This window comes from Schistocerca piceifrons, chromosome 7 (assembly GCF_021461385.2).
Source record: "Schistocerca piceifrons isolate TAMUIC-IGC-003096 chromosome 7, iqSchPice1.1, whole genome shotgun sequence".
Taxonomy (NCBI): Eukaryota; Metazoa; Arthropoda; class Insecta; order Orthoptera; family Acrididae; genus Schistocerca; species Schistocerca piceifrons.
The window spans coordinates 118,702,197-118,725,965 of record NC_060144.1 but is presented as its reverse complement, the minus strand read 5'-3'; the positions used below and the strand labels follow the sequence as shown (position 1 = coordinate 118,725,965).

Below are 23,769 nucleotides of genomic sequence, written 5' to 3'. Positions count from 1 at the left end.
GTGAATGACAGGGAGACGCGGCTTACTTGTGTGAGGCAGTGTTATTGGTACCTGACAGATTTTGAAAGCGGCCTTATTTTGTATCACCAGTTTGCCAGCTGCACAACTCATGCAATATCCAGATCTGGTGGCATTTGGATGTGATAGTGGCCTGAAGTTGAACTGCATGGGAACATGGGGGCAGGCACTCTCATTGTCAATGTACCAGTCGACCACTTCTGAAAACCAAAAGTGAGGATTGCTGTATTGTGCACCAAGCATGTCATAGACCCTTCACACATGCACCTGCCATCCAAGCAAAAGTAATTAATTCCATATAACATTCTGCATCATCCTGCACCATTGGTCAGAGACTAGCAGCAGCCAGACTAGGAAATTATTGTCCCATGTGAAGCCTGCTGTTAACACCACAATACAAACGACTGCATTTGGAGTTATGCCATGACTGGGCAGCACAAACTGCCAATGAATGGCATCACAGAGTGTTCAGCACTGAATCAAGGTTCTGCAATACCCCAGATGACCATCGTCAGTGAGTATGGCAGAGACTATGGAGGCGTCCCATTATTACAATGTTTTGGAGTGGCATAGTGGTGCTACTCCTGGCATCATGGTGTGGGAGCCTTCAAGTTTGACTTTAGGTCATGGTTGGTAATGACTGAGAGAACTCTGATGGCACAACAGCATGTCACAGATGTCCTGCACCATCATGTGTTGCCTCTCATGCAGCAGTATCATGATGCCATTTTTCAACAGGACAATGCATTTCTAAACATGGCACATGTCTCTATGAAGTGTCTGCATGACTCCCATGGGCAGCAAGATCAACAGGTCTGTCCGCAATAGGAAATGCGTGGAACCAACTTGGGACATCAGTTCTGTCTCAGTGCCAGTATTAGGATATCAAGGACCAGTAACAACAGTTGTGGGCCAGCTTGCTTCAGGAGAGGATACAATGGCTTTACGGCATCCTTCCCAACTGAATCAGTGCTTTTGTCCAGACCAGAGGGGGTGCAAAACCACTGATAACTGGGCTGTTACTGAAAAGTTCTTTTTAAATTTGACTCGAGTTTGTAATCACTGGAATAACATCACATACCATCTCTACCTATGAAGTTTCATTTTGTTTCCTCCTCTCCTGCAGGGTGCTTCAGTTTCTTGTCTGACAATGTGTATAAAAAGACATGCAGTGAATATGTTAGTCAGTAAACAATTTACATGGTTTCATATGGTGCTCTATTTATGATAATGTAAGATTTACCTATGATCCAGCTGGAGTTAGTGGCAGTGGATGAAACATGAAATAAGTGTTACAGCAGGAATGGCTGTAAGGATAGGAACTTTTGGTTAGAGATAATGGTCAGGGAATGCCTTACGGTTTGGCAAGGTAGTTACAGATTTTAGGAAGGCAATAAACAGAGACAGTAGTTGCTATGGAACTATATATCAGGGACAGATCTCAATATGGGGCAGGACTTGAGAGTGGATTGATATATGGAGGCATTCAATGCCTGAGTCGCACAAAATAATTAGGAAGGTGCTCCACATACTTTTTTGAAGTGAAAGCTCTATTTATCAGAGGGTGAGGGGAGGAGACTGCCCAAGAGATTTATTCGAGGACAAGATCTGTAGGATGGATGCATGAGAGGAAGGCCTATGTCAAGTTGTTGGCACAGGTGTTGAGGATTTGGAGCAGATACAATTGCCACATCTGCCTTATCTGTAGAGAAGGGAGACTTGGATATGGAAGGGGTGGCAGTAAGCAACAATACTTCCACTTTGACACTGCTTCCACCTCAGTCAGTGCTATACTGTTCTCAGCAGGTGTTTACTAACATATTATGAGAACTGCTCCATAATAAATGTAACTGAGCTTAGTGATTCAGTAAACTGTGTTACTATGCTGTTTTCATTTCAGATCATTATCCACAATAATACTTAGGGCTAGATTCTACTTCCTTTAGATTAGATTAATACTTGTTCCATAGATCATGAATAAGACACTTTGTAATGATGTGGAACGTGACAGGTTAATAAAAGATGTCTGTACAAGATATTACATCACACAAAATATTGCATGACACTAATGTTTAAGTTGTTTTTTTTTCCCTTAATTTATATCTAAAAATTCAGCCAATGAGTAGAAGGAGTTGTCATCTAGAAATTCTTTTAATTGATTTTTAAATGTTAGTTGGCTATCTGTCAGGCTTTTGATGCTGTTTGGTAGGTGACCAAAGACTTTTGTGGCAGCATAATTTACCCCTTTCTGTGCCAAAGTCAGATTTAACCCTGCATAGTGAAGATCATCCTTTCTCCTGGTGTTATAGCTATGCACATTGCTATTACTTTTGAACTGGGTTGGATTATTAACAACAAATTTCATAAGTGAATATATATACTGTGAGGTTACTGTGAGGATCCCTAGATCCTTAAAAAGATGACTGCAGGATGACTGTGGGTGGGCTCCAGCAATTATTCTGATTACACATTTTTGAGCAATGAATACTTTACTACTCAACGATGAATTACCCTAGAATATAATGCCATACGAAAGCAGTGAATGAAAGTAGGCATAGTAAGCTAATTTACTGAGATTCTTATCACCAAAATTTGCAATAACCCTAATAGCATACGTAGCTGAACTCAGACATTTCAGCAGACCATCAATGTGTTGCTTCAAGTTTAACCTCTCATCAATGGACACACCTAAAAATTTTGAAAATTCTGCCTTAGCTACAGACTTCTGTTCAAAGTCTATATTTATTACTGGAGTTGTGCCATTTACTGTACGGAACTGTATATACTGTGTTTTATCAAAATTTAAAGAGAGTCACTTTGCTGAGAACCACTTAATAATTTTGTGAAAAACATCATTTACAATTACATCACTTATTTCTTGGTTTTTGGATGCTATTACTATACTTGTATCATCAGCAAAAAGAACTAACTTTGCATCTTCATCATGTGGAATGGTAAGTCATTAATGTATATCAAGAACAGTAAAGGACCTAAGATGGGACCTCGTACTTCATAGCCCCCCCCCCCCCCCCCCAGTTTGAGGAATCAGCTGTTGTTTTAACATTACATGAACCACTTATTTCAACTTTCTGCATTCTTTCAGTTAAGTATGAATTAAACCATTTGTGCACTGTCCCTCTCAAACCATAATGATTTAGCTTATCTAAAAGAATTCCATGATGTTTCAACTACCTTCATGTCTAGATGCTCATACTTTTTTGTTTCATGATATGTAGTCCTTTTTGGATTTATAATGAGGCCCTTTTCCATGAGCCATGGTGTTGTGATGTTTATAAAAATATACATTGACACACATACTAAGCAAAGCACTGTGAAGTGCATGCCAGAGTGGACTTAATATTATACCACATGTTTGGGTTTCTTCCCACTTGAATCATGTATGAAGCCAAAGAAGAATGACTGGTCAAATGCCTCTGTGGATTAGTCTAATTTTGTCTTCACAGTCTCTATGGAAGCAATATGTGAGAATATGAAGAAAATCTCTAGCTCCTCCTCTTAATACTGCAGTTCAAAGTTCCCTACTTAAAGTCATTTTTAAGAAGTTGATGTTTTGCTTGTTGATGATCCTGACTCCTTTAGTGGTTTGCTTCAGTTCCTATGTTAGGTCATTATTTATGAAATGGCTTACTGGCTGTCCATGACTACTGGGTATTTCTATTTGAATTACCTGTGCCCCATTTAAAAATTTATTAATACTGTTGATCATGTCATTAGTGACTTTCTGACTTTTAGAAATCAGTCTTGTAGGTGCATATATAATTGCCTCCATTTGTACTGTAACAACAATATTCCAAAATTTTGCCTTGTTTTTTATTCTTTCCCCATGTAATTGTTTAGGTCTCTAAAAATTACACTGTTTTTCTTCATCTTCTGTCATAGTAAGTTTGCATTTATTTTTAGAGAGAGGAAAATTTCTGCATTTGACGACCTTGCATATATACAGAACATGAGCACATTATTTATCAAAATACTTTCCTTTAGCTTTTGGTGATCATGGGCTTAGTTTACAGCATGAAGGAACTTCCCTATTATTTTAATGAATACCGCCGTTTTCTGAAAATGTGCTTCTCCCACAGGTACATTACAAATAATTTCAGTAGCAAGGAACACTACTGTAACTGCATCAGAAAAATGCCAAATTTCTTGGAACTATGAGTAAGAATTAGCTTGGTGTCTTAAAAGAGGCATTCATGTACTCCTTAGCTGTGGAAAAGAGCAATGATAATGCTGAGATGTAACTGGAATTAGAGAACAGAAGCAGTTTTATTGCAAATCCAGGACTGCACTGAAAAAGAGGTAATTTAATTCTGCAATATACTCTCAAAATCTGAGATGAATAACTCTACAGTGAAGAAAGAGTATCTTGTATTATTTGAATAATCAGTAAGTAAGGCCTGCTGATTGCATTAATTTATAGACAATTCACTGTTGTGATGGATCATCATTTTTCATATTGGCTGATAAGGATCTGTCTGAACAAATGTCAAGACAGACACTGACATTTCAGTATCATGACATCAGAGCAAGATACAAAACCCAATGCAAACATGACACCAACTGCATTCTGATAATCTCTTGGAGGAATATCCTAGCATGGATGATATCCTCATTATCACTGCATTAACAAATGTCACTGCTGAGAAAGGTAGAATACAGCAGTTATAAAAACCATAATGCCCTGAGAGAGGTAAGAAGCCGTCAAAGGAGAATTCCTGTGGATACAATGAACATTGTATAAAGGGGAACAGTAATGCAATAATATGAAAATGTTTGTTCATTATCCCAGCTCATTTGTAATCAAACATTCACAATAATTTTCACAACATTTCATCACATGGTCATCCGGGACTATTTAAAAAATAAAATAAAAGCAGGTTTCACTGTTAACATCTGTGTTAATACAACAGACTATCTAAAATGCCATCAATGGAATCATGTGGCATCAATTCTGTGCATTGTGGTGCCATTCTTGGAGTATATTTCTCAGGGAAGTGATTTATTTAGTAATCTATTACACTGAATTTAAATGTAAAACACACCATTTAATGGTTTTCTTCTTTTATTCTCAATCCATGGACTTGTCAGCACCAATTCTCATTCTTCATTTTTCCCAATGATTTGCATGTCTGTTCACTTTTGAATATGTTGATAATTTCAGACATTGATTTATCTGCCTGATGTACTGAAGTCTTGGGCTTCTCGTGTATTCTTCCCAGGCATCTTTCCTCTTGTTAATTTCGTAATAAAGGAACAATCTCTGCAAAGATGTCCAACCCTTTGGTCCCTTTGTTCCTTGATAGTGCTCCATACTGATCTTTCCTCTCCTACATTGTTGAAATTTTCTTCATTGGTTATTCTCTCTGTCCATGGAATCTTTATGACTGTAGCAGTGTAAGTGAATAATAAACTACACAATGTGTGATATTAAAATTAGAATTTGATAAATTCTAATAATGAATTTTCTTATATTCGGCCTGGTACTTGTCACTGTTCTTGGCTGATTCCACAAATATCACACAACTGGTTATGGGCCCTCCTTATAGAACAATAGAAATTTTGCAGTTGAGAATGCTGAAAGGTAATTAAAATGACAAAACATTGTATAATATTCTGCTCTATAAGAAGGAAGAATCTTATTACCCATACTGATAATGAGGGAAGAATATGGTAGGGAAGTGAGTAGAAGAAATTTGAATTAATCTCGTCCCTATTTGCCAGTCCCTTTAATTTAGTAGCCCCATTTGAACCAGTTGTTTAGCTGTGACTCCAGGAGTGATTACCAAAATTGATAAATAGGATTCATGGGCACAGACTACCTCTCTCAATACACTGTAAAACTACTGTATAGAATTCTGAAGCTGCAGATACAAAACAAAGTCCTTGTGAAATGCACAGTTTTGAAGTACAGAGCAGCACATTTAATGTTTTTGATCCTGGAAAAATGTTTCAGACAACACTGGTGTCAAAAGCCATTGAACATTACAGGATCACTCACAGAATGATACCAATGGACAAAACACAGAAACTGACCTCAGAGGGACACATTGAGAGATATACTGTCCATGTGTATTGCCACTGATTAGAGAAGCTGGGATACAAGACTGATCTTCTAGACATTCACAAACAACTCAATCAAGTTAGACACTACAGGCTCGATGTAATTTTTTCAGCTCTGTGGTTGTGAGTCCAAAACCACAATGGAAAAGTGAGTTACTAGAAGTCACTGATACACTGTCTTTACTTCTTATACAAGTCTTCTATATGAAAACTTATTATAGTCATGAGTGACAAACTGACAATGGAGAGATTCCATGTAAAGGACGTGAAGACCCTCTCATCACAGTGACCACATAGCTGGAATGTGACTTTTTTTAGCATTACCATACCAAAGAAATTTCCAGGATCTAGTGCCAAGATCCTTTGAAACAGCACCTATAAAAGTCACTCACTATTCCCCAGGAGGGAGAAGGGCTGTCACTTGTTTGTTGTCTACCATGGCATAGAGGTTAGATACGTTGTTGGCAATGTGCCAACCCTAGGTTCAAAATCATAGAACAGAGTAGTGAGTATGAATGACCACTTTGCCTGGAATTAATATATTTTGAAACACACTTTGACTCAATTTCAACAAAATATTTATTTACAGTCCTCCAGAAACTAGCCATTTATTTACCAAATAGTATTTTGTTCAGCAACATATATGATGCACCTTCAATTAGACTTAATTAGGATAGTAAGAAATTCAAAACTGAAACAGTAATTACACAAGAAGTTTCTGTGCCAGCAAAACTAGGCTTGGCAGCCCTTAAGAATGTTTTCAGATGCTTACAGTGGCAAAATAATTGAGAAATATGTGCTGTTATAACATTTTTATACCACTTTCATTTTGCTAATAACTTTGTACCATTTGCCCCTAGTGCAGGTAAATTTCAACAAAAAATTGAAAACAAGAGAGAAAGTTTGAAAGCAGGCCGAAGATCAAGTATAACAAAACTAAAATTATGTGCATTTAATAACTAGGAAAGAAAGTAGCGCAATTTGACAGTGAATTCATAAAGGTGGTTTCCTTTTTTTATTTAGGATAATTGAATGAACAGAAAAAGGAATAAACAGAAACATAATAATGGCCTGAAGTTCTTATGATAAACTAAATAGGCCTTTTAGAAACTAAGCCTCTTATTGTCTGAAAATGGAAGTGTTTATTAGCATTTTTGACATATGGCAGTATGATTTATTTTTTTATTTATTTATCAGTAGCCAACATATGCTGAAACACACAATTTTGCATTTCACATTCTACACCATTTTTAATAGTTTGCCATCTTATTGCTAGAAATTTACTTTATAGCTGCAAATTGATGTGGTGCACTTGGAACCAGTAAGTAACACTGTATAAACTCTGTTGTTGTTGTTGTGGTCTTCAGTCTACTCTATCCTTTGCAAGTCTTTACATTTCTCAATAATTACTGGAACTAACACCTTCTGAATCTGCTTATTACACATTTACCTCAGGAAATGTTAGCGACAGCCTTGGACATTTGCACAAGCCCCGCCCATTTACCCCTCTCCACATCTACCCCCCCCCCCCCCCCACCTAACCCCCACCACACCAACCAAGAGCACATCAATATGATCTTTGGTAGTCCTCGTCACTGTCGTGTTTTTGTTCCTCCTTTTTTTTTGTTTTTACCGCGGTTGTACATACTAGCAGTGTTGTACTACTTAGCAGTTTGTGTAATACTGTCAAAATGAAACATAGATAAGCACTCTCAATAAAGTTATCATACACAAGGTACCTAATCTTGACTGTTGTGACCAACTGCTATCAAAACTGATATCTAACAGGTATTACACTATGATAAGATGTGTTGGAATGACACTGATGAAATTATGTATATATGTTTAACAATAGCCAGCTCTAAAGCTCTCAAACATTGAAGAAGAACTCAAAGTAATCTCATGTCTGCTATAAGAAAGCAGTCATAAGAGTTCACAAGTAAAAATTCACCCATTACATAGGCAAATATTAATGAAGAATGTCACTGTATAAATATCTGACTGCTTGCATTACGCATTTCTACATTATCCCACTCTTATATTCTTTAGTCTTAATGAGGTAATCAGAAACAAACCAAGACATCAACTTTGCCTTGTTTATGCACAACATTGACTTTAGACAATCGAGATAATGGACAGCATCCTTGGCGATACTACCAATTAATATTTCCCAACAGAATTTCGTACACTACGCGAGGTGACGGAAATTTGCGCTCACTGCAGTTAACAAATGTCAGATTTTTTCATGTAGTGCAGATGAAAGCTCATGAAATAAAAAAGACAGTGTGGATACCATTTCTATTTTTCTTTCTTATTGATGATTTTTCATCTTGCATATTAATGAAAATATTTCTAATTCTTTTCACAATGGTACCGGAAAAACTGTATTTTGTACTAACTACTGATTTTCTCCCTTGTTATGACTGGCATATCTGTGATATGAACAACTTTGATGGTGGAACATGTGGCTGACCATGGGCGGAGCTTAGGATATGCATTGGTGTGGAGGGGGGTAATTGGGCGGGACTTGTGCACCGTCCGAGGCTGTCGCTAACGTTATGTATTTACCTCTTGGTTTCCCTCTGTGATATTTACCCTTCATACTTCCCTAAAATATAAAATTAGTGATTCCTTGGGGTCTCAGAATGATGTGTCCTAGCAACTGATTCTTTCTTCTAGTCAGGATGTGCCACAAATTTCTTTTCTCCCCATTATGTGGTCTACCCATCTGATTTTCAGCATTTTTCTGTAGCACCACATATCAAAAGCTTCTATTCTCTTCTTGTCTAAACTGTTTATTGCCCATATTTCACTTCCATACATGGCTACACTCTGTACAAATACTTTCTGAAAAGAGTTCGAGACACTTAAATCTATATTCAATATTAACAAATTTCTCTTCTTCAGAAATACCATTGCCAGTCTACATTTTATATCCTCTCTGCTTTGGTCATTATCAGTTATTTTGCTTCACTAATAACAAAACTCTTCTACTACATTAACTGTCTTGTTTCCTAGTATAATTCTCTCAGCATCACCTGATTTAATTAGACTACATTTCATTATGAGAAAAAGAAACACCTACAGCCATACTTACGACTCTGTTTATTTTGTTTGTACCAGTTTTGGCACTTCAGTGTGCCATCTACAGGCTGTACTTGATGTGGACGGGGTTGACACGTATTTCACATCAGTGGCCAGCATAACTGGTTACGCAAACTACCTGAAAACTTTGATGTCAGCACTCAACAGCCAACAGTTGATGGTTAGAATGCTGACACCAAATTTTTCAGATAATTTACATAACCAGTTATTCTGGACACTTGTGTGATATGTATAGGGATTGTGTCAACCCATTCTGCATCAACTACAGTCTGAAGATGGCACATTGATGCACCAAAACTAGTTGCAACAAAATAAATAAAATCATAAGAACAGCTGTAGGTATTTCATTTTCTCACAGTAGCAAATGGCCAATGTCTCAAAGAGCTCCTGTCAAAAGGATGGACATACATTCCATTACTCTTGTCTTGCTTTCACTGATGTTCATCTTACATCATCCTTTCCACATACTGCCATTCTGTTCAGAGATGGCAAGGGATTTGGAGGAGCACTCCAAGTCCTTTCTATCTCTGACAGAATTACAATGTCATTGGCAAACCTCAAAGTTTTTATTTCTCCTCCCTGAATTTTAATTTCTACTCAAAATTTTTGTTTGGCTTTGTTTACCGCTTGTGCAGTGTACAAACTGAATAACATTTGGGATAGGCTACAACCCTGTCTCACTCCCTTCTAACCATGCTTCCCTTTCATATCCCTCAACTCTTATAACTGCTGTCTTGTTTCTGTACAAGTTGTAAATAGCCTTTTGCTCCCTATATTTTACCCCTGCTACCTTCAGCATTTCAAAGAAAGTATTCCAGTCAACACTTTCAAAACCTTTCTACAAATGCTATAAATGTAGGTTGCCTTTCAAAGAAAGTATTGTAGTCAACATTTACAAGAGATTTCCCTTAGTCTATAAATGTATGTTTGGCTTTCCTTACCCTACCTTCTAAGATATGTCATAGGTCAGTATTGCCTCACGCATTCCTACATTTCTCCGGAATCAAAACTGATCTTCCCAAAGGTCATAGAATAATTCATAGGGTCAGTAGTGTCTCATGTGTTCCTACCCCACGGTCAGCTTCACACTCTGTGTTACATAAATCTGAAGTTTTTGTGTACACTTTGAGGATATTTTTTTGAGGAGAGAAGACATGTTGTAATATAAAATGAGGGTACAGTCAAGATATTTAATTCTTCAAAGTCATTTCAACAAGATTCTCGGCTTGTAATTCCTGCTGTCAATGCTCTCATAGCTTTCTTCTGCCACAAGGCCACTGCTTGAGCACCACGAGAGATGCCTATAGTTTTATTGTATATTGCAGACACAACTGAAAGAAGGCACAGAATGAAGATAGTAGTAGTTGTTTGCTAACTGATTTTTTAATTTGGTTAACACAAAGACTACTCCAAATAATTTGGTACATAACTGTTCAGTGTGGCTGTTATAAGTCAGTCTGGTTCAAGGTGAATTCTGAGAAGTCTAACAGAGTCAGAATCATGCAGTTTTTCATTAAGCTTGCGCAGGAAGAAATACATAGTTTCAGGCTTGCTATTGTTTAGGATAAGTTTGTTATTTTGGACTCATGTGGCAGACTATTAAGGCATTGCTTTTATTTCTTTCCTCATCTCCTCCAGGTTGTTATCCACAGTAATCAGTGTAGTGTCATCAGTATATATTATGGGGCAAGAAAGTAGGCAAGTCATTCATGTACAGGTAAAAAAGGAAGGATCTAGGTACTGAGCCTTGTGGGGCACCTGTAACAACTAGTAGGACATTTGATTGAAGTTATTTACTATAACAATTCAAGTTTTGCTAGTCAAGTATGATCTTATTAGTGTCAATTCATTATTCTTGATACCACAGCACTTGAGCTTATTTATAAGTATTTTGTGTGACACAGTGTCAAATGATTTGCTCAGATCTAGTAGTAAGTAAAGGAATTTTTCTTAAAACCATCAAGAATATCAGTAATAAGTTTGTTTACTGCATTTATTGTAGACAAACTTGGTCTGAAACCAAAGTGTGAAGAGGAAAACAGATTGTGCTCCTCAAAATAGCTGCATAGTTCTAATTTAATAAACATCCTATTAGGTTGGATATTATGGTATGAGGGCTATTGGATAGTAGCTTTCAGGTCTGTTTTATGTCATTTCTTATAAATTGGAATAACAATAATAGCCTTCAGGATGTCAGGAAATTTTACAGTCTTAAAAGTATTATTAGTCAGAAAGGTAAGGATGGCAACAATAATGCCAATTGTTTGTTTCATTATGGTGTTTGAGATGCCACAGAGATCTTCACTGTAAGAACTATATAGGTTTATGATCACTTTGTATACAGTTTGGTAGGTAACCTGTTTCCATCTAAAAGATAATTATTTAGATCAGGTATGTTATGGAAAGTACTTCCAGAAGTTGCATCAACTGATGTGGATATAGTAGAACATTCACACTTACTGCTATTAACAAAGTATTCATTTAATATTTCTGGCAATATAGCAGTTTCTTGTCTGTTTTTGTGTTTTCCTGCCTCTGTAGTTATTCCATTCCAGGCAGCTTTACACTTATTGCTAGAATTTTCAATGAAAGCATCATTGGCTCTTTGCTTTGCTGTCTGAATTTCAGTCCTGTACTTCTTCTTGGCTTCTTTGTACCTCTGCTTTGGTTCTAGGTTAACAGTTTTAGCCATTTGATGAAGGGCAATGACAGTGTTTCTCAGGTTATGCAGCCCATGTGTGAAAGAGTTGTTCAGCCTTCTTTTTTTTGTTTGGTGCACTATCTATTTTCAACTTTTTAGTTACTTGTGAGGAACAGCTTTGATCTAAGTTTATTAGTATATTAGTAAATAAGTTAAAAATCTGTCTTGTTGTCACAAGTATATACTCTATCACACTCAAGTTCTGACAATTTTCATCTTAGCTGTGTAATGTCTGGTTATAACAGTCTGAGCGTCTCAATGTGAATGGGTTGCTGCACAAGATAATTTTCACAGCTGACCATCAATCATAGGCTGTGGTGGTCAGATAACATTGGATTTATCACTCATATACATTTCTCATCCAACTGGAGATTGTGTTATCCAGTCATACATTTAGTTGGGTCCTGTCATTCACAAAGTAAAAGTTATTGGATCTTACCAGGTGTTGAAAATGGAGAACAGTTGGTGTTGTGTGTCTGATGACAATATTAATATCATCAGTATATGTTATCTTGTGGTGCTTGTATTTTGCTAGTAGGGGTGACCTTTCAATGTGAAAACTATTAAAAAATTGAGGGTTGCTTGGTGAGCAATGGAGATATGTATGCTGGGAATTAATGGCACAGACAGAGAAACAGACAAATAGATTGAGGTACAATGAAGATGTAATTATGGCTGTAATGAAAATGAAATGCAGGTGAGAAGTGCTTGTAGTTGGGAAAATAAATGGTAGATAGGCCAAGGAAGTTTTTTACTGGATTCCAAGAGATAGGAAGAAAATAGATCGTAACATGAGGGTAAGTGAGTATACAACTTTAGAAAACATCCAGGAGAAACATGGCTGTGTATAACTGAAGATCATGATTCAGGGAAAAGTCAAGCTGCTTTGGATATCAAATAATTACTGCTGATGATGATTTAATTATCTGACTACTGTATCCTATCAGTCAGATAAAATTTTGGACTTTTTTTTGTGCACAGTTACTAAAATTTGTCATCAATAGACGGTTAATATGATTTTTCTCATATCCAAAGACATTAGCAACACTTTTTACTTGCATTTCTTTCTTTTTTCATTTCAAAATGCTGTAATGAAATTAATCTTAGAAGAACACAGACTATGATGATAATGCAGAGCAAGGATGTATTATTAATGAATATAGAGTAGTACATTATCCATTCTTGTTTGAGAAAGAAAGAGAAAGAGAGAATTATAACACAACTAGTACATACTTCAGCAAGTTTAGAATAATTAAGATCACTCTGAAGAAGTGGCTTGTTGAGAATTGTTGGAGGCAAATAGTGCTGAAACATGGCTTTTCGGGCCTCTGTATCTGGTAGATCCACAAGTATCCTCTTCGGCAACCGTCGCAGTATTGCTGCATCCAGTGCCCTGCAATTATAAATGCAAAACAATGCATGAGCAAAAATTTGATATACTGACATGGCCATTACAACATTTTAAAAAAAATTCAAGTGAAGAGACTCTCATTCAGTTTGAAGATATATGTGAGTTTCTGAGTTTAATGGTTCAGTGACAGTCTCAACAGCAAATGAAGGAAAATACAGTTTTGGATATTTAATTGCAAAAAGTCTAAAAAGATAAAGAAATAGACCTAAAGATCTCTTCATTGATATATTTGTAAGAGCTTGACAAATAACTGTGAGAAAAAGAAATCATTCTCATTTAACAGTGTCGTTGTCATTATGATAAAGGTGGTGGTCTTCAGTCCAAAGATCAGTTTGATGTAGCTCTCCACACTAGCCTATCCTGTGCAAACTTCTTTATCTCTGAATAACAATTACATCCTACATCCACTTGAACCTGCTCACTATATTCATGCATAGGTCTCCCTCTACAACTTTTACACCTTACACTTTCTCTGATTCCCAAATTGATGATCCTTTTATGCTTTCGAAAGTGTCCTATTAACCAATTCCTTCTTTTAGTCAAATTGTGACATAAATTTCTCTTCTTAACAATTTCATTCAGTTTCTCTTTAGTTATTTGGTTTTGCCATGTCATATTCAGTATTCTTCTGTAACGCAGCATTTCAAAAGCTTCTCTTCTTGTCTGAATTGTCTATCGTCCATATTATACTCCTGTGCAAGGCTATGATCCAGAAATGTACCTTCAGTACAGGCTTCCTAACATTTAAATTTATATTCAGTGTCAGCAAATTTCTCTTTTCCAAAAATGTTGCCAAAAACACTTTTCTGGATAATGTCAGAGATATTTTTCAAACAACATATTAGCCAGCATTTGTAGCAGCAGAGACCTGTTTACAGCACTCTACTATTTTTCATACAGTTTTACAATGAGCACAGTTACTTGCCATGTAGGTAAAAGAAATTTTCAATTTTAGAATTTAGAAAAATCTGGCAATTTTTTGTAGGAGTGGCTAGTGTATGTTTTCACGTTTCTGTTGAAGTGTAGATGATTCTTAATTTCTTGCTACAGGTTAGATGGGAGTTTGTTGAACACTTTTGCACTAGAGTACATAACTTGACACTGGACTCTAGACAAGACAGTGAAGTTGGCAAAAAATTTCATGCTATATTCTAAATCCTTTTGTAATGGGTTGGGTGAGAAACATCTCAAGTGATATGCAGGCAAAAATATGCTATTTTCAATAGGACCACGCCTATTCAAATCAAAGCTGTGGTCCAAGCCAATATCATACACGGAAGAGCCAAATAAACTGGTGCTCCTGCCCAAAATCATGTATGGATCCCGCAAGCAAGCAGAAGTGCCACAACATGACGTGGCATGGGCTCGACTAATGTCTGAAGTAGTGCTGGTGAGAACTGATACCATTAATCCTGCAGGGCTGTCCATAAATCTGTAAGAGTATGAGGGTGTGGAGATCTCTTCTGAAAAACACAATACAAGGCATCCCAGATATGCTCAATAATGTTCATGTCTGGGAGTTTGGTGGCCAGTGGAAGTATTTAAACTTAGAAGAGTGTTCTTGGAGCCACTGTAGCAATTCTGGATATATGTGGTGTTGCACTGTTCTGCTGGAAGTGCCCAAGTCCATTGGAATGCACAATAGACATGAATGGATGCAGCTGATCAGACAGGCTGCTTACGTACATGTCACCTGTCAGAGGCATATCTAGATGTAACAGGGGTCCCATATCATTCCAACTGCACACACCCCACACCATTACAGAGCCTCCACCAGCTTGAACAGACCCCTGCTTACATGTAGAGTCCACGGATTCATGAGGTTGTCTCCATAGCCATACACAACCATCCACTTAATACAATTTGAAATGAGACTCATCTGACCAGGCAATATGTTTCTAGTCATCAACAGTCCAATGTCAGCATTGACGGGCCCAGGCAAGGTGTGAAGCTTTGTGTCGTGTAGTGTGTCAAGGGTACACGAGTGGGCCTTCAGCTTCAAAAGCCCATATTGATGATGTTTCATTGAATGGTTCACATGCTGATGCTTGTTGATGGCCCAGCATTGAAATCTGCAGCACTTTGCAGAAGACTTGTGCTTCTGTCATGTTGAATTATTCTCTTCAGTTGATGGTCCCATGTTTGCAGGAACCTTTTTTTGGCTGCAGCTATGTCGAAGGTTCGATATTAGATTCCTGATATTCATGATACACTCATGAAATGGTCATATGGGAAAATCCCCACTTCATCGCTACCTCGGATATGCTGTGTCCCATTGCTCTTGTGCCACCTATAACACCATGATCAAACTCACTTACATCTTGATAACCTGCCATTGTAGCAGCAATAAATGATCTAACAACTGTGCCAGACACTTGTTGCCTTATGTAAGCACTGCTGATCTCAATGCCATATTCTGCCTGTTTACATATCTCTGTATTTGAATACACAGGCCCATACCACTTTCTTCAACGTTTCACTGTATGACTGTAGACTGGAAAAGTAATAATTCTGTACACATACAGACTGGAATTGGACATCTCACAAAGAATGCATCCATATAAAGCAATGAAAATTTTAAAGACTTTAAATAGGCTTTAAGATGAAAATAAAACACTCCAGTAAAATTTTCCTCATAAATTACTATACAATCTAGTCACATTGATGTGACTCCCACCAGTGTTCAACATCAACATGCAATAACCACTCACAGACCTGGCAGCACTAGTAGTGGAGAGTTCATAAAGTGTGTGGAAGGGTTGCAGGAAACAGTATAGTTATTGCCATGATGTGGAAACAAAGCTTTCAGGCCAAGGTGGAAGCAGTTCTAAAGTGGCGATTTGTAAACTGTTTGTGTGCCACTTTGGTTAGCACTTTGATCATGGTACCCATCACCATATGGGTACAATCAGCTGGGCATTGCCGATGGCGCCCGTATCCCATACACGTGAGCATCTGCTGACCACCTGAATGTCATTTAGTGTATCACGGAAGCCATTTCCTTGCTCAGTGTGGAGGTAGTTCATTGTTCTGGTGCCAGATGTCAGCACTTACTAACTATATCAACCTAGTGGCAACTGAGAGAAGTGCAAGGTCCGAGAGTTTCTTAGTTAATTCCCACCACCTCCCAAATTCCCACAGTCCGGCCACAGAGGAGCATTCCCCTCAAAACTAAGTACCATCCAAGACTGGAGCAACTGAATTACATTCTCCACCAGGGTTTCGATTAACTCTCGTCATGCCCTGAAATGAGAAATGTCCTTGCCACTATCCTTCCCACCGCTCCTACCGTGGTATTCCACCATCCACCGAACCTACACAATATACTCATCCATGTTTACACAACCCCTGCTCCCAATCCCTTACCTCATGGCTCATACCCCTGTTATAGACCTAGATGCAAGACCTGTCCCATACATCCTCCTACCACCTACTCCAGTCCGGTCACTAATGTCACCTATCCCATCAAAGGCAGGGCTACCTGTGAAACCAGTCATGTGATTTACAAGCTCAGCTGCAACCACTGTGCTGCATTCTATGTAGGCATGACAACTAACAAGCTGTCTGTCCACATGAACTATCATCGACAAACTGTCGCCAATAAACAAGTGGACCACTCTGTAGATGAAAACACTGCCAAACATGATACCCCTCATCTCAATGACTGATTCACAGCCTGTGCCATATGGATCTTTCCCACCATCACCATCTTTTCTGAATTGTGCAGGTTGGAACTTTCCCTGAAATACATCCTATGTTCCTATAACCCTCCTGGTCTCAACCTTCATTAGTCGCTGTCCTCACCTATCCAGTGGTCCGCCCCGGTAGCTGAGTGGTCAGCGTGACAAACTGTCAATCCTAAGGGCCCGGGTTCGATTCCTGGCTGGGTCGGAAATTTTCTCCACTCAGGGACTGGGTGTTGTGTTGTCCTAATCATCATCATTTCATCCCCATCGACACGCAGGTCGCCGAAGTGGCGTCAAATCGAAAGACCTGCACCAGGCAAACGGTCTACCCGACGGGAGGCCCTAGCCACACGACATTTCCATTTTTTATACCTATCCAGCCCTCTCCCTGTTCCCATTGCAGCACAACACAGCTGTCATTTCACCACCACACCTAGTCTTTTAATTTATTTTTATTTTCATTTCTATCCTTTCTGCTACTTACCCCCTCCCCCCCTTCTCTCCTGCCCAACGTCCAAACTGCAACATTTTACTGTCCGCCACTCCCACCATACTATCCCTCCCCCTCCCCGCCCCAGCCTCCTCCTTACCCAGTCGCCACTCCCATCATGCACTGGTGCTGTTGCTCACAGTGTAGTTTCAGCTGTCTGAGACTGCAGACATGTGTGCAAGTTACATTTGTGTGAGTGTGTGTGTGCGAGTGTGTATGTGTGTGTGCTGCTGACAAAGGCCTTAGTGGCCAAAAGCTATGATTATGTGAATCTTTTTATTGTGCCTATCGCGGCTCAACATCTCTGCTGTATGGTGAGTGGGAACTTTCCTTCTCTCGTATTGTTATATTCCATCCTCGATTTTCCATTGTTTGATTTTTGCCTGACGGCTTTTCTTCGATCCTGACATTGTGCTGTTTTCCTTTCTAACTACTTTCTTTTGCATCACTGTACACAATGTCCAGCTTTCTTTCTTTTCTTTCCTGTGTTTCTCTTGTTGCCTTACGAACCACACTCCACACTCTACTTATGAGCCACAATGTATCAACGGACTCAGCCTTGCGCAACAGACTGCCTCAAGACCATGTTGATTGTTGGGGCAGCATCTTATGTCCCACATTACTCCCACCAATATAATTAAGCATATACCTTCAAACTGATTACGCTCCCTGTGCCAGTTCTCATATTTTTGCGTGTTATTTCCCGCACTTTTCTGGTGCCACACGATCTTACATCTCTAACTATGAACCCCTTCCCACCCGCCACTCTTTCTCTGTTCTATCCCTGTTCGCACCCACTAAATCCACCTCATCCAGTCACATGTACCACACCCCTTCTCTACACTTGTCCACTCTCAAACCTGCTACCCACAGTAGTATACATATATTTATTAATGATTAATTATTCTCTACTTTGACCTTTGTGACTTCTCGCCAATTTTGTTGAGTTTTCGCCTTCCACTATCAGTGTCTTCCTCAGAATTCATCTCTTGTTTTCCCCCTGTGCATCCATTTTGTACTTTTCACACGTATTTGGGTGTATTTTTGCATAATTTTTCGGACGTAATTCTACTTTCTTACATATTTTTTCACATTTCTGCACCACCATGGATCCTTGTTCCTTCTATCTGCATCATTACAGAAAAGTTTACTTATCCCTATCCAGATCCCAGTCCCACATACTGTTCCTGCATTGTTGCTTGGCTCATGAAATCCCCCCTAATGGCCTTACCATCAAATTACCCATCTCTGGTTGCCACCCCTCCTTCCACAATGACCTCCATCTGTTCAGATTCCACCTATCCTTAGCCCTCACCAACATAGTCTTGCAAAACCATATCAACCAAGCCCCATCCTCCTTGCAGTACCTTCTCTCCATCCGCAAAATTCTCCTGCTATCTAATCTCAAATTTCTGGAACCCATAACACACATTGAAACACTCGCCCTGCAGTAACTTGAGCAACATGCACAACGCCACGTCAAAAACTACTCCATCCTGCTCACTTTCTACTCCCGCCTTGGAGTACCACTGTCCACCACTTCTACAACAACCTCCAAACCTCCCCCACGCCCCCTCATAGCTGACAACCCTGTCTCACAGACTTACTACACTTACCCCACCCTCCAAAACTCCCTCCCACCACCACACAGATCTCAAAACCTAAAGAGACCTGCAACACAGTCATGAACCTTTCCTCCAGAAGCCTTAGTCCCACAGAAATATCAGTCCTTTCCAAAGGCCTCACCTTTTGCCCCAATCCCAAATTCAACCATGCCGGACTAGTTAAAGACCTTCTCTCCTTCTCCCAGTCCCTACAGTGGAAACACTTTTTCGCCACCAACCTGATCAATCAGACTCAACCAAAGACCAATATTGAACCTTGTCTAACTCAGTTCACTCCTCCATCCAACCGTAATCCACTCCCACTGCCTCCAAACTACCCCCTGTTAACTTTCCAGAATTTCTTATCCTGGAATCTTGCCTCACCATCATTCTGCATATCCCCCAACATGCACACTAACCTTACATTTGCAGAAAGAACCACAGTCCACCATTTAAAAACTGTTCCCGATCTTATAATCCTACCTGCAGACAAGAGCTCTATCACCATAGTTTTGAACCGCAAGGATTATGTGGCAGAAGGACTCCGTCAGCTGTCAGATACTTCCACCTACAAACCATGCCACAGTGATCCCATTCCAGCAATCCAGCAGGATTTCCAGTCACTACTCAAATCCTTAGGCCCATCCCAGAACCTCTCCCCCAGAGTCCATCTCTCTACTTACCCCTAGCACTCCCCACACTCCCACCTTCTACATGCTTCCCAAAGTCCATAAACCTAACCACCCAGGACACCCCATTGTGGCCGGTTACTGTGCCCCCACTGAGAGAATCTCTGTTCTCATAGACCAACTCCTTCAACCTATTACCTGGAACCTATTCTCCTATATAAAAGATACCAACCATTTAACTGACCGACTCTCCTCATTTCCTTTCCCTTTACCACATGGTGCCCTGGTCATAACTATTAATGCCACCTCCCTGCACACTAACATTCCTAAAGCCCATGGCCTTACTGATATCGAACACTACCTTTCCAGATGCCCTATGGATTCCAAACCAACAACCTCCATCCTAGTCTTCATGACCAGCTATATCCTCACCCACAATTACTTCTCCTTTGAAGTCATTACAAACAAATCCATGGTACGGCTATGGGCACCCACATGGCACCATCCTATGCTAACCTATTCATGGGCCATCTGGAGGAATCCTTCCTAAAAACCCAGAATCCTAAACCCCTCACCTGGTTCAGATTCATTGATGACATCTTTGCTATCTGGATTGAAGATGAGGATACCTTATTCACATTCCTCCAGAACCTCAACAACTTCTCCCCCATTTGCTTCACCTGGTCCTACTCAACCCAACAAGCCACCTTCCTAGATGTTGACCTCCACCTCAGAGATGGCTACATCAGTACCTCCGTCCATATCAAACCTACTAACCACCAGCAATACCTCCACTTCAACAGCTGCCACCTGTTTCATACCAAGAAGTCCCTTCCGTACAGCCTAGCCACCCGTGGTCATTGCATCTGCAGTGACGAGCAGTCCCTCTCTAAATATACCGATGGTCTCACTGAAGCCTTCACTGACCGTAATTATCCTCCCATCCTTGTGCAAAAACAAATCTCCTGAGCCTTATCTTTCCAGTCTCCCACCACTTCCCAAAGTCCCACAGTCTGGCCACAGAGGAGCATTCTGCACGTAACTCAAAACCATCCAGGACTGGAGCAAATGAATTACATTCTCCGCCAGGGTTTCGATTACCTCCTGTAGTGCCCTGAAGTGAGAAATGTCCTACCCACTATCCTTCCCATTCCTCCTACCATGGTATTCCACCGTCAATCGAACCTACACAATATACTCATCCATCCTTACACAACCCCTGCTCCCAATCCCTTACCTCATGGCTCAAATCACTAACATCACCTATCCCATCAAAGGCAGGGCTACCTGTGAAACCAGTCATGTGATTTACAAGCTCAGCTGCAACCACTGTGCTGCATTCTATGTAGGCATGACAACCAACAAGCTGTCTGTCCGCATGAATAGCCACCGAGAAACTGTGGCCAAAATACAAGTGGACCACCCTGTAGCTGATCACACTGCCAAACATCTCAATGACTGCTTCACAGCCTGTGCCATATGGATCCCTCCCACCAACACCAGCTTTTCTAAATTGCGCAGGTGGGAACTTTCCCTGCAATACATCCTACATTCCTGTAACCCTCCTGGCCTCAACCTTCGTTAGTCACTGTCCTCACCCATCCAGGCCCCTCCCTGTTCCCATTCTTGCAGTGCACAGCCATAATTCACTGCCACACCCAGTCTTTTAATTTCTTTTTATTTTTATTTCTCCCCTTTCCGCTACTTACCCCCTGCCCCCCTTCTCTCCTGCCCAGCGTCCAAACTTCAGCTCTTCTCTGTCCACCACTCCCACCATACTATCCCTCCCCCTCCCCACCCCAGCTTCCTCCTTACCCCCACCCAGTCACCACTCCCATCACACTGGTGCTGCTGCTCGCAGTGTAGTTTCAGCTGTCTGAGACTGCAGACATGTGTGCAAGTTGCACTTGTGTGAGTGTGTGTGTGCGAGTGTGTATAGTGTGTATGTGTGTCTACTGCTGACAAAGGCATTAATGGCTGAAAGCTATGATTGTGTGAATCTTTTTATTGTGCCTATTGCGACTCAGCATCTCCACTATATGGTGAGTGGCACCTTCCCTTCTCTTGTATTGTAAGCAAGAAGTTGAATATTTGTGTGTCTAAAGCTTTTGAGTCTTTAAAGGCCAATTTTTGAAGTGATGCCTTATTTTTTGAGCTTTTGTCTGTATATGCATTCCTATTATCAAATGTTACCTCTCCAATAACGGCAGTGGACTGAAATTGTATTCACAGGAGGTCACATATACCCGAAATGATCTTATTGTGGCTGTCGCCAGTAAGATTTCTATCTTGCTATTTGTAACAGAAGGACATTCCAAGAGGAGGAATCAGATTTAGTTTATTTTCAGGATTTTCTCTTTTTTGTTTAACCCAATAACTTCTCTCAATAAATAGTGCCAATGTGTCACAGTTCTGTCTCATGCACCTCCTGCCCCTCTCTTTTGCATTCCTATCCCACACTACTGCTGCCTGTGTGTGTGTGTGTGTGTGTGTGTGTGTGAGAGAGAGAGAGAGAGAGAGAGAGAGAGAGAGAGAGAGAGAGAGATTCCTAAATTATGTAAATGATCATATCAGTTTTTTCCCTCAGCCAGTCATTGCAAAGAAAAATTTTCAGTGCCATAAGGCAACACACCGTACATATGACTGTCAAGAGCTCAATGCTTCATTTCTACAGAGATCAATTGTTTTTATTAAAACATTATTTAAGATATTATTTTTATTTTAGTAAAGAAAGGTTCTCTATACATTACCAGACAGACTCCATAAGTACATGTTACATTTAAGTCTCTTGTGTAATATTACCATGGGAGATTAGATGTAGCCAATAGAAAGACACTGTCATGAGATGAGGAAATTCCATCCATCTGAATAAGTAGCTCAGCTTTCAGTCTACGAGATGCTTCATGTTCCAGTAACCCATCACGATGAGAAGCAAGAGCATCGATTTCATCGAGAAATATTGTGGATGGCGCATAGTGGCGAGCCAGGTCAAACAGTACCTACCAACACACTTTATCGTTAGAATACTTCACATGAATTCTATCTCACAAAAGTGGCAGCAAGGTAATGCTGTCACGTCTGTAGAATATGGTGCAACCATTGTGTAAGAATTTAACAATTCAATTTCACATAAAATACATTACAAGTAAATAATTGATTTAAAATTTTTGTTTGGGGGCTTTCACATTAAATACATTACAAGCAAATAATTGATTTAACACTTCTGTTCAGAAAAATTAACATTGAGGCTGTGGCAAGCATTTGATTTATGATACTATTAACAGATAATAAATGAATGTAGTTACTTGCTACAAGGTTACTGCAGACATTCATTTATACTATAATAGCACTTGGTCATTAAGAGTTTAAATATTGCTTCCTTGAATGTAGACAAAGTTTTTCTTTCTTTTAGCTGAGTTGGAAGTTTGTTGCAGAAAACAGTACCCTGTATGTTGGTTTGTTTTTGTGTTAAAGCCTTGTTTACTGTTTTTATGTGGGCGTCATTGCACATTCTTGTATTGTAGGAATGAAGATCTGAGTTGGTTTTATAATTATCAATGTGCATTTTTTACTAACAACACTTTTTTATATAGAGGCATGGTAAAGTTAGACTATTTAGGTGTTGAAATAACTGTTTGGAAGGTGTTAGCCTTGTACTGTTTGAAATTATTCTAACAGCTCATTTTTGTAAAGTGAAGATGGTTTTCATGTTTGCCTTACAGCCTCCTGACTGTAAACATTTATTAAATATGAATGCCAATGGTTTAGCGATCGAGTCTACAGTTTTTTTTACTATGTAATTGGCTCTCCAATTACATAGTAAAAAAAACTGTAGACTCGATCGCATTGGCATTGGCATTGGCATTGGCATTCATATTTAATAAATGTTTACAGTCAGGAGTGTTTCCCGACTCCCTCAAAATTTCCAAAGTTATTCCAGTGTTTAAAAAGGGTGACAAACATCTTCCTAAAAGTTATCGCCCAATCTCAATTGTGCCAATATTTTCTAAAGTATTTGAGTCACTTATGTACACTCAATTAAGTAGC

At 39.4% G+C, this 23,769-nt stretch overlaps 1 protein-coding gene across 1 annotated transcript in view; it reads right to left on the bottom strand.

Annotated features, from left to right (window-relative positions):
- Nucleotides 1–23,769, bottom strand: part of LOC124804807 (katanin p60 ATPase-containing subunit A-like 2) — a 183,918-nt gene that overhangs the window by 24,600 nt on the left and 135,549 nt on the right. The window contains exons 9-10 of the mRNA XM_047265144.1: nt 22,525–22,721; nt 13,136–13,295 (exon numbers count right to left, since the gene is read on the bottom strand). Of these exons, the coding sequence (XP_047121100.1) occupies nt 13,136–13,295; nt 22,525–22,721 (357 nt within the window). The remainder of the gene's footprint in view (nt 1–13,135; nt 13,296–22,524; nt 22,722–23,769) is intronic.